The following is a 12,465-nucleotide window of genomic DNA, read 5'->3' on the forward strand; positions in this document are numbered from 1 at the left end:
AGACAGGACGAGCGCTCGTCCTGTCTCCTTCTCTGTCTTTGTCCTAGTTTTATGCGCTAGTCTTTTAATTAACTATGTCAAACCAACTAGCCCAGCTTTCCGCCTTGATCACTTTTCAAGCATTTAACTAGGCCATTGGAAAGCTTGTACCAATCTTATCAGCGGTGGGTACCCGGCAGCCTTGGGGATCGAACCCTGTACCTCCCGCACGCTTGGCAGATGCTCAAGCCACTTGGCCAACACTGCGGTGACGATAGAACTCATATCTGCAAGTGATGCAGTCTAAACAATATTTTAGACGGTTTGGTTTGGTTTGGTTTGGTTTATGGGGTTTAACGTCCCAAAGCGACCAAGGCTATGAGAGACGCCGTAGTGGAGGGCTCCGGAAATTTCGACAACCTGGGGTTCTTTAACGTGCACTGACATCGCACAGTACACGGGCCTCTAGAATTTCTCTTTCAAAGAAATTCAACCGCCGCGAATATTTTAGACGGATATTAAGAGCAGCCATAATGGGTTCGGATGGTTAACCTCGATCTAACCCTGGTACTTATTTTTTTTGTTCTTATAAGCGTTTAGGAAATATTATTAGGCGTAAATTGCCGCGTGCAGTTCGTCCACAACCAAACAATAACTGAAAGTTTGATTTTATTTTCGGTTTCAACTGCAGGTGGCATTCCGTGAGACAAAATTGCTCAGCATGTGAAATGAGGCATCAAAAATTGGAAGTTATCAGCGTTATTCTTTTTACGCTGTCATTTCGGAATAAGGAGAAAACTCGCGTAATTGCAGGAACACTGCGGTGGACACTGGGATGCGTCCCTGACTGTTCTTAGTGTTCTAATGAACAGACCAACTTTTCTACATATCCGCGCGAAGCTTGATGGAAGGCTCTTGCCTGAAGGCTCGAGACGAGTGTCGAGCGCCAAAGCTGCTTCTTGTGCTTGCAGAAACCGCGACCAAGGCGGGAAATTGCTTTCTAGTGGTTCGTTCACTTTTTCTTGCCCAGAACGTTACCCTAACTCTAAAGAAACGTTTTTTCCACTCTTTAATTACACAGACATCGACGCCAAACTCCCATATGCTTTCTTACAGGAGCATTATGTCAAACATTCGTTCAGCAACTCGTCCGCAGATCTTCGCGAATTCTGCCCATGTTATATAACATACATGAAAGGAATGGCTGCGAACTTAAGCGTGCAGATTACCTTGGCCCGCAGTAAATCATACCGTAACGCCTAGCGCCGCCTATTTTTGTTGAGTTTTGTTTAACTGTGCTGTAAATTATCAAAATTCGCCATTTCTCTCAGTGCGGTTTCCTACACTGCTAACCGTAAGTCCCCTCTCAGCGTTTGAGCCACCAATCTTCCAATTGCTTTTAATTCCACCGCAGATTTAATGGCAGGACCATTGTGGTCTCTATACCCTAGGACCTCAGGAAGAGTGACTGTGCCTGCATCGACATCCGGATGGATACCATCACATTTCAATACGAGGTGTTCAATTGTTTCCACAGATCTACCACACGCAGCACATGTGTCATTTTCGTTAAATTTCTTTATATAGCTGCGCGTTCTAAGACACCCTGAGCTAACTTCAAAGAGTAAGCCACTGCCTCTCGGGTTATGATAGAACAATTTCTTCCTGATCTGCCTTTTCCAGAGTCGATATCTATGCTTCTTTTCAAATGAATTAATCCAATTTTCACCTGCCGCGTTTATAAACAGTGCTTTAATTCTCTGCCTTTCTCCGTCCTCGTGTCCGGCAATACTTATTGGTTAGTTTCCCAGTTCTTTTTCTCCATTGTAAGTCAATGCTCTTTCTCTATAAGTATTTAAATACCTTAGGTGCCCACCTATTATCGTACAATTTCCTGAGGCGTTCGTCATATAATATTTTACTCTGAGCCTCCTGTGCTTCTAACGATGCCTATCCCATATCCCCCTGTGCTGCCTCGGTTGTGGTATTGCCGTGGACACCTAGTGCTAATCTTCCAATAGCTTTCTAGTGTTGACCAGCGCCACCCTCGTCCATAGCGGCGTATGTGGTACGTCCTGTATTACCGCGAGTGCCAGGTAAGAACGTGGTCGAACAGTGAGGGCGGAAGCCGTGCGAGAATCCTCTTATGCTAACTATGGCATCAAGGTGGCCAGGTTCGAGGCCCTTGTTAAACTCTTAAGCAGACAAGTGAAGGGAAAAAGAGGTGCTGGTTATGGCATACGTGACAGAAGCCAACAGCCACCGCAACCAAGGAACATAGGAGATGTCTTATTTTTTCTTATTTCTACTTTTTTCACCAATCAGAGATTATAAAAACGAAAACAATATAGCATAAAACTAAAGAAAATGAAAAGAATAGACGCTATGGCTAATCAAATATTCTCTCTAGTCTTCCCAAGAGCGACAGTATGTTTATAACGGCTAATGAAGTAGGGGCGTGCATGACACCGTCGCTATACGGCCCCTCAAACTGTCGTGTCATGCCAGTTTTCTAACAACGCGGTAATAATTTATCTGATTTCATAACAGACTAAATTTCTATAATTTTTTATTGTTTCTTATACTCGAGCAGTAATGCTTGATCGCTTTGATTGTCGAACGCTAGCGTATGCTACCAAACTGAGCAAATGACGTATCTTTTTTCACCAGTGAAGCGTAATTCATATTCTCTACTGACAGGCATTTTGCTCCAATATCTCTCACTCAATCAGTGCTTGAGCGTGCTCAGTCATTTCAGGCCCACTGGTGCAGACGTGCAAGCGTTTTCAAGGCGCTGTGTGTTGTAAAGTTCGAAGCATTGCCGAATGGTCGTGTTTGGCAGACTGGCCGCTTTTGTTCGAATGGCACTGTCTGCTCTAAAATTCTACTAATTACGGAAATAGTTGCCCCATTCTGCTATGTTTCGTAAAAGTTTTCATGCCGAACTGGATGACTTGAGCAAAAAAAAAACAAAAACAAAATACGAAGCCGGCAATAAGAAGAACTTTCCCGTTACTCTCGGTATCAAAGTGTAACAGCACTAAAACTATCGCGCCATCTCTCGCCTCTGGTCATGCGCAGAAAATTCAGCCGTTTATCCTTTTTCCATACTATCTACCACAGCAACACACCATTTTCAAGCTCTCATCTTCTCCCGGCACCGCACACATCGGCTCGTGTAGATCACACGCAGAAGATTAAACCTATTTTCGCTCGGACAGAACGATACAAATACTCACCTTTGGTCTTGTCTATCGAAGAGTGGAATTCGCTTCCTTCTAGCATTGCGACTATCACTGAAACATCATCATTTCAAACAGCTCTTTGGTCCTATTTAGAAAATTCTAACATATGTGATGTGCGTTCTTTTTTCTTTTTTTATCACTGTGTGATTCACTTCTTATGTTTTGTTTTCTTTTTTGTGTTTTTCTTTCTTGGTTGCTCCAGTGTGTGTGTGTGTGCTGGCCGTAACGTTCCGCAAAATGTTAGATGCTGTGTTTAGTAACTTTCGAAGGCGTGATTTTTCTTGCTTTTTTGCGGGGTTTGCTACATGTGCACTTTTTCAAATACCTCATATTAGCCTTTTCTTTTCCTTCCTCTTATTAACTTGTACCTGCCTTCTTATCTTGTTTACTTCTGTTTTCAGCCGTTTGTATTCTGTGTTGTATATCTGTTGTTTTCTTTGAGGAATCCCCCCCTATGTAATGCCCGCATTGGGCCTTTAGGGTATTGAAAATAAACAGAAAAAATAATAAAATAAAACTCTAAGATAGCATTCCTTTAACGATCTCGACACTCACAGTTTTCTAGTCCTTCAGCCCTGCCAATACTATTGCGCACTTTTACTCCGAAACGAAGACTTAACTTACGCTCACAGCGGAGACTGCGCCGGTAACCTCGAAGAGCAAAAGTTTAGTAGTATTTTTGCAATTAGAAGCATGGTATTTTTGTTCGATTTTCCTCGAGCCACGTAAACACCGCTGACTGGCAGGAAGGACGCCAACTTGCGCGCGCCACATGTTGCACATGTTGCACCGTTGTCTGATTCGTAGCCGTTATCTTTCCCTTTGCAGCGCACAATTTTCGCATAATAGCTGTTGCCGCCGAGTCTCGCACATAAATGCCGTTGCAATCAAGAGCGAGCTGCAAGAGTCAGGCAAGCAGCTGAGTACATAGTCCCGGCACCAGCGCCACTCTCAACTATTGTACAAATTGATTTAAACAAGTAAGAAAAATGGTCACCTTGATTGCTACAGCGTCCATCCTCATTTTATTGGGAGCTTCGTACACGTACGTAGACCCCAGTAATATTTATTCTTCCTTCCCGTCGTAGAAACTTCTACCAAAGGGAAGCCTGCGCTGTCCAGGTGGCACTGCAGTTATTCCACTATTCCACTAAAAACTGCTGCCGTAACTCGCTTGGGCCGCTACAAACGCGAGGGCACATTCTGAACGATTAGAAGCCCGCGTTTGGTTGATAGCGCTATTTGGCTCGGTTCTGTAGGCATAACCCAGATAACTGACACGCACCACGTGTGGCTTCGATAGAGCGCAGAAGCTCACGCCAATAAGCTCAGGAAGGTGGCGTGGAATAGCACTACGAGTGCACCAAAAACTGCTTGCTCCTCTCGCTATGCTGTGTTACGGCGCTGCAATCGACACGGCAAACTTCAGCGCAGGATCCCGCAGTGGTGTATAACTATCTGCCGCGAATGCCTGAGTAGCTGGTTTCGATCTCCGGGGCCGCACAATATCTACAGGTTTTTTAATGGGTACAAGCTTTTCCGAGCCTGTTGATGATTTGAGGCGCCCCAGCCCGCAATACGACGTGTGTGGTAAAGACCACTTGTGGCCCCGTTTTTTTTTTTTTACCACAGCGGCGGCGTAATAGGTGAGCATCGCCTCACATCCGTGAAATGCTGGGTTCGGGTCAGACACCTGATGGATACTCGGCGTCTCTTGGATGAAAGCTTAATCTTGCAAAAAGGGCTTATGCCCTGCACAGGTTGTTTAGAAACCTACTGTTTTGGAAATATCTCAGTTTCGCCTGTTTTTCTAGACCAATGAAGTAGGGGAAAGCATGGTCGTGTATATGTTAGTGTGCAGGTTTCAATATTTTTAGTGTGCTAGAACTTATTGCGCCCATTAGCGACATTAAGCTGTTGTGCTTTTGTCTGAAGGTGGTTGTGTGCATACATAGCGGTTAGTATATGCTTGCGTTGCATATATATATAGATATAATTAAGCAAATAAGAGATGGGGAAAGAGGGGCTGTTGGCTTCTCTCATATTATATATATATATAGATATAGTTGCAGCAGGTCTTATCGTTCAATGGGCCAGGAAGACTTGTAGACGAAGGCGTCACAACTTTCCGATTATCTTCATTTAATACCGAAAGTTTCGAACGGAGGACCGTCCTTCCTCAGGGTATACACACGTATACCCTGAGGAAGGACGGTCCTCCGTTCGAAACTGTCGGTATTAAATGAAGATAATCGCAAAGTTGTGACCCCTTCTTATATATATATATATATAGCAGACAAGGAAAGGGGAATGAGGGACTGGTTTTAAATATGAGAGAAGCCAACAGCCACAGAAACCAAGGGGCACAGGGGATTTTTAAATTGTTTACTTATTTTGTGGTGTTGATCAATTTATGATATTACTGAATATGTTATCGCTTCAAGCTAATTGATTACAAAAGCAGAAGAAAAAACAACCACACACCGCCGGTAGGATCCGAACCCACGACCTCCGCATTACGACCTCTCATATATATATATATATATATATATATATATATATATATATATATATATATATATATATATATATATATATAGGTTGCGAAAGCGTGAAGTACTAGACTGCTTATAAGAATATATAGCGAAGTATACGCTTCGTTAAAGGAAACATATTTATTCAACTCGACGTTTCGATCGGAAGACCGATCTTCTTCAGGAGTGATTTTACATTGTGAATGCATCCCCTTTTATAGGGGCGGGCACAGAACAGGAAAGTGGGAAACACAAAGCACATAGCAGAAAAATACGCATAAAAAATTATTAGAGGCAGTGCGACCCACACACACATAAAAAAAAAGAAGAGTGCGAGGAACAGGTACTCAGTCAGAAAATACAACGTCCAGATGCGGCCACTGCTTTGTTAAGCACCACAGGCTTGCTTATTGACAGTCGTGTCCAGCTGGGAGGTGCTCGACAGGTGCGTGGCCGTGCAACAACTTTCGCAGAAAAATGCGAAAACTTGTTCCTTCTCCTGGCCGCGAGAGCAAAAAAATAAAATATGACCCTCCATTAATGAAACCTACGGCACCCTCACCTCTCTTCCGAGGTCAGGGGCCTACGAAATTAAACAAAGCAACACTGACTAAGTCGTCTGAGCTCATACCCCTTTCTGCATGCCACACCAGTGCCACACCTGTGCCGTTTCCCCCCCCCCGGGTGTGCTCACCTTGTGGTCACGCGAATGCCGCACAATTTCTTTCTTTTTTTTCCTTTTTAATCTCACATTTTTTTATATATTTCTCTCTTATTTTTCTTTTTTTACACTCCTTCAAATACTTCCCCTCAACCAGTGGTGGGTGCACTATAGCTGGGTGCATAGAAAAAGCACTACTTTAAAGGTTTTCTTTTACCTATTTCACTTTTTTTTTCGAGGTTTCTTCCTTGCTCTGTTCATTTTCCTTTTTTTTCTTTTTTTTTCTGTTGTCTGCTCTCTCTGTTGGAGGGTCATATTTTATTTTTTTGCTCTCGCGGCCAGGAGAAGGAACAAGTTTTCGCATTTTTCTGCGAAAGTTGTTGCACGGCCACGCACCTGTCGAGCACCTCCCAGCTGGACACGACTGTCAATAAACAAGCCTATGGTGCTTAACAAAGCAGAGGCCGCATCTGGACGTTGTATTTTCTGACTGAGTACCTGTTCCTCGCACTCTTCTTTTTTTTTATGTGTGTGTGGGTCGCACTGCCTCTAATAATTTTTTATGCGTATTTTTCTGCTATGTGCTTTGTGTTTCCCACTTTCCTGTTCTGTGCCCGCCCCTATAAAAGGGGATGCATTCACAATGTAAAATCACTCCTGAAGAAGATCGGTCTTCCGATCGAAACGTCGAGTTGAATAAATATGTTTCCTTTAACGAAGCGTATACTTCGCTATATATATATATATATATATAAACGTAATTCGGTTGACACACGGTAGAAAAACAACTTTATTCTAACGTTTCGACGTATATATATATATATATATATATATATATATATATATATAAGGGATAACAAAATCTTCAAGGCAACTGATTAAAAATATAATAAGTTGGGGAAGTCACATTGAAAAACTTAACAGATTTATTCAACGCTTCGACCAGGGACTGGTCTTTTTCAAGAATGATCATACAGTGCATGGAAGGGTCTTCTTATAGCAGTGAACATAGCACACACAGGGCTTGAAAAAGAAAAATGAGAAAAAATCAAAGGGGAAAGAGGAAGACAGCCGAGACACGAAACCCAAACGTCAAGGTGCGCCAGCAAAGGCGCCGCCGTGAAAGAGGTGAAAGAGGGCCTGGGCGGGCACGCGACTAGTTAAGAGGGAGAAAAAAAAAAGCGTAGGGGTGGTTAGCAAAAGAAGGCAAGTGCCTGCAAATTGTGTGCGTAAGTATCGCCTCTAGCCACCTCTGTGTGGCCCCGCGCGACTCCAGAAGAAAGCACGAGAACGCACAGGTTGCGGTTGAGCTAAGTGTCTCCACGGGTGGCACGCGGACCCCCAAAACCAGATGAGGTTGCATATGAAGACTATATGGAAAGTTCCTTCTTTACAGGAGTAGAAAAAAGAATAAGTAAAGACAAAAAAGACAAAAAATGGCACTGCGATGGCCCAAGGAAACAAAACCACATGAGGGTCGCACGTCAGAACCACATGGATAGGCTCCTTCTTTACAGGAGTGGGGAAAAAAAGTATAAATAAAGACAGAAAATGGCACTGCGATGGCCGAAAGGAACAAAAACACACACACGCAGAGGCGACATGAATACACAGAATATACACAAAATCGTGTCACTTTTGTAGCATTCTTTAGCAGAGGATATGTGGGGAAATGCGTAAAAGCCCACAAATTAAATTAAAGGCAGCGCCAGAGTGTTAGAAAGTGTACCAAAAGGGCAAATTTCATTACAGGAAACACCGCTTAGGAATAACACAACAACAATATTAGAATAAATACAAATGGCACGCGAGATAATAGAGGCGCCCAAAATAATAGAGTTCAAGAGTGTGAAAAATTGTCCCAAGAAACAAAGTTTACCCAAACGCCGTGATCAGCACCAACAAAATGATAATAATGCGGTGAATACACATGAGAGACGAGCGTCACAGAATTCGTGCTTAACCACAACAAAAACAATGTCAGTACCTCGACTAGAAATGAAAGTGTTAAATACATAACAAATCGTTATGCAACTGTCATCATAGTAGATTTAAAAAACAATATTTTCGATGCAAAAGAGTTCACAAGGAAAAGAAAAACAAACAAACAAAACATTGCAGGAAGATTTAGCCAGAAAGGCAGGAGAGTTTGCCAGGGCTTTCATTAATTCCAGCAGACAAGGTGTTAAATTTAAATATTAGATAGGATTCACAGGCTTCCCTGTCGTAATGTGTCTGGAAGCCAGATTGGAGTATGGTGGCCTTGAAGTTTCGAAATGAATGGCCTTTTGTCTTTACGTGTCTTGAAAGAGGCAGATCTGGCAGTGATCTTATGTGTGCTCTGTGGTTATTTATTCTCAATCGGAAAGGAGTTTCAGTTTGCCCGATATACTGAGCATGGCACACACCGCACTCGAGGAGGTAGACTACGTTGCTGGTGTCACAGTTGAAATCTCCTCGAATTTTGAATGAGAAAGACGACGCTGTGCTGCGAGCTTCTGTGACCTTATTCATCATTGGACAAAGTTTACAGCGCGGTTTATTGCAAGGTGTGCACCCTGAGACTTCACCGTTGTCTAGTTTCGAGGAGATTACGGCATCTTTGATATTTCTTGCCCTCCGATATACGACACGGGGTGGTTCGGGAAGCAAGCGCTTCATTTTGTCGCTCTGAAGGAGAATGTTGTGATGCTTTCTGAGAATAGCGTTAACATTCGGTGCTGTTGGAGAGTATGTTAATATCAGATTAGTTGGGTAGTTCGTCTGCGCAGTCTTGGTGTTATTACAGACGAACTACCCAACTAATCTGATATTAACATACTCTCCAACAGCACCGAATGTTAACGCTATTCTCAGAAAGCATCACAACATTCTCCTTCAGAGCGACAAAATGAAGCGCTTGCTTCCCGAACCACCCCGTGTCGTATATCGGAGGGCAAGAAATATCAAAGATGCCGTAACCTCCTCGAAACTAGACAACGGTGAAGTCTCAGGGTGCACACCTTGCAATAAACCGCGCTGTAAACTTTGTCCAATGATGAATAAGGTCACAGAAGCTCGCAGCACGGCGTCGTCTTTCTCAATCAAAATTCGAGGAGATTTCAACTGTGACACCAGCAACGTAGCCTACCTCCTCGAGTGCGGTGTGTGCCATGCTCAGTATATCGGGCAAACTGAAACTCCTTTCCGATTGAGAATAAATAACCACAGAGCACACATAAGATCACTGCCAGGTCTGCCTCTTTCAAGACACGTAACGACAAAAGGCCATTCATTTGGAAACTTCAAGGCCACCATACTCCAATCTGGCTTCCAGACACATTACGACAGGGAAGCCTGTGAATCCTATCTAATATTTAAATTTAACACCTTGTCTGCTGGAATTAATGAAAGCCCTGGCAAACTCTCCTGCCTTTCTGGCTAAATCTTCCTGCAATGTTTTGTTTGTTTGTTTTCTTTTCCTTGTGAACTCTTTTGCATCGAAAATATTGTTTTTTAAATCTACTATGATGACAGTTGCATAACGATTTGTTATGTATTTAACACTTTCATTTCTAGTCGAGGTACTGACATTATTTTTGTTGTGGTTAAGCACGAATTCTGTGACGCTCGTCTCTCATGTGTATTCACCGCATTATTATCATTTTGTTTGTGCTGATCACGGCGTTTGGGTAAACTTTGTTTCTTGGGACAATTTTTCACACTCTTGAACTCTATTATTTTGGGCGCCTCTATTATCTCGCGTGCCATTTGTATTTATTCTAATATTGTTGTTGTGTTATTCCTACGCGGTGTTTCCTGTAATGAAATTTGCTCTTTTGGTACACTTTCTAACACTCTGGCGCTGCCTTTAATTTAATTTGTGGGCTTTTACGCATTTCCCCACATATCCTCTGCTAAAGAATGCTACAAAAGTGACACGATTTTGTGTATATTCTGTGTATTCATGTCGCCTCTGCGTGTGTGTGTTTTTGTTCTTTTCGGCCATCGCAGTGCCATTTTCTGTCTTTATTTATACTTTTTTTTTTCCCACTCCTGTAAAGAAGGAGCCTATCCATGTGGTTCTGACGTGCGACCCTCATGTGGTTTTGTTTCCTTGGGCCATCGCAGTGCCATTTTTTGTCTTTTTTGTCTTTACTTATTCTTTTTTCTACTCCTGTAAAGAAGGAGCTTTCCATATGGTCTTCATATGCAACCTCATCTGGTTTTGGGGGTCCGCGTGCCACCCGTGGAGACACTTAGCTCAACCGCAACCTGTGCGTTCTCGTGCTTTCTTCTGGAGTCGCGCGGGGCCACACAGAGGTGGCTAGAGGCGATACTTACGCACACAATTGGCAGGCACTTGCCTTCTTTTGTTAACCACCCCTACGCTTTTTTTTTTCTCCCTCTTAACTAGTCGAGTGCCCGCCCAGGCCCTCTTTCACCTCTTTCACGGAGGCGCCTTTGCTGGCGCACCTTGACGTTTGGGTTTCGTGTCTCGGCTGTCTTCCTCTTTCCCCTTTGATTTTTTCTCATTTTTCTTTTTCAAGCCCTGTGTGTGCTATGTTCACTGCTATAAGAAGACCCTTCCATGCACTGCATGATCATTCTTGAAAAAGACCAGTCCCTGGTCGAAACGTTGAATAAATCTGTTAAGTTTTTCAATGTGACTTCCCCAACTTATTATATATATATATATATATATATATATATATATATATATATATATATATATATATATATATATATATATATATATATATATATATATATATATATATGCATGCATGCAGTGAAGAGGAATCTGAACTCGTCTTTTTGCCGCGGGAACTGGATCTACATGTTCCGAGCATTCTTAGAAACTGCGACTTATTGCCCTGTGTGGCCGATTTCCCTAATTAAATCGAATTCACGTCCGGCTCCCGCCTTTATTTTTTTAATTCTCCTCGTACAGTGGGCGGAGTCGACAAACGGGTGGAGTGCCTTTCAGCCAGCTCCGTGGAGGCTTAGCTCTCACTTTATTTTGGTTTTTATGTTTCCGTGAACAAATAGTTTCATTCGCAGATAATATGGCCGCAAAATAAGCCCGCACAAATAAAAATACGCGCGGACTATTTGCTACTACGGATTACTACGTATTGCTCCGCCGATGGCAGAGCGGCAAGCCACCACGGGACTGGGGGAAAGGCACTCCACGCGTTGGTCGACTCCGCCCACCGTACGGGGAGAATTGAAACGGGGGCCGGACGTTAATTCGATTTAATTAGGGAAATCGACCCCACAGAGCAATAAATCGACGTTTCTAAGAATGCTCGGGACGTGTAGATTGAGTTCCCGCGGCAAAAAGACCAGTTCACATTCCTCTTCACTGCACTTTTAATGACCAACGGCTATCTAGCCTTCGCATTACATGCCCTGCTCAAGCCCATTTCTTCCTCTTGATTTCAACTAGGATGTTGTTAACCCGCGTTTGTTCCCTCACCCAGTCGATCTGCTTCCGGTCTGTCAACGTTACACCTATTATTTTTCTTTCCATATTTCGCTGCGTTGTCCTTAAGCTGCACCGTTTTCGTTAGCTTCCATGTTTCTGCTCCATTGGTCAGTACCGGTAAAATACAGCTGTTGTATACTTTCCCTTGGGGATAATTTCTGAGGCCATTGGCACTTATATCCCTCTATCTGTACTGATGACATTGCCTTGCAAAGCTACTCAGAACATGAACTGCAAAGCATGATCAAAGAGTTAGACAGGCACAGCAGAACGGTGGGGCTAAAAATTAACATGCAGAAAACCAGAGTAATGTTCAATAGCCCAGCAAGGGAACAACAGTTCGCAACTGGTAGCGAGGCGTTGAAAGTAGTGAGAGAATATGTCTACTTAGGGCAGGTAGTGACCACTGATCCGGATCATTAGAGGGAAATAAGTACAAGAATAAGAATTGGGTGGAGCGCATTTGGCAGGTGCTCTCAGATCATGAATGGCAGTTTACGAATATCCCTCAAGAGAAAAGTATACAACAGCTGTATCTTACAGGTACTCACCTGTGGGGCAGAAACGTGTAGGCTA

General features: G+C 43.1%; 1 protein-coding gene across 1 annotated transcript in view; it reads left to right on the top strand.

Moving 5' to 3' along the window:
- Positions 1-4,123: 4,123 nt before the first annotated feature.
- LOC149347340 (cytochrome P450 3A12-like) overlaps positions 4,124-12,465 on the top strand; it is a 44,155-nt gene continuing 35,813 nt past the window's right edge. Inside the window, exon 1 of the mRNA XM_089585557.1 lies at positions 4,124-4,269. Within this exon, the coding sequence (XP_089441683.1) occupies positions 4,214-4,269 (56 nt within the window). The 5' untranslated portion in view covers positions 4,124-4,213. The remainder of the gene's footprint in view (positions 4,270-12,465) is intronic.

Source organism: Amblyomma mixtum, chromosome 4, assembly GCF_055824585.1.
Source record: "Amblyomma mixtum isolate Tamu chromosome 4, ASM5582458v1, whole genome shotgun sequence".
Lineage (NCBI taxonomy): Eukaryota > Metazoa > Arthropoda > Arachnida > Ixodida > Ixodidae > Amblyomma > Amblyomma mixtum.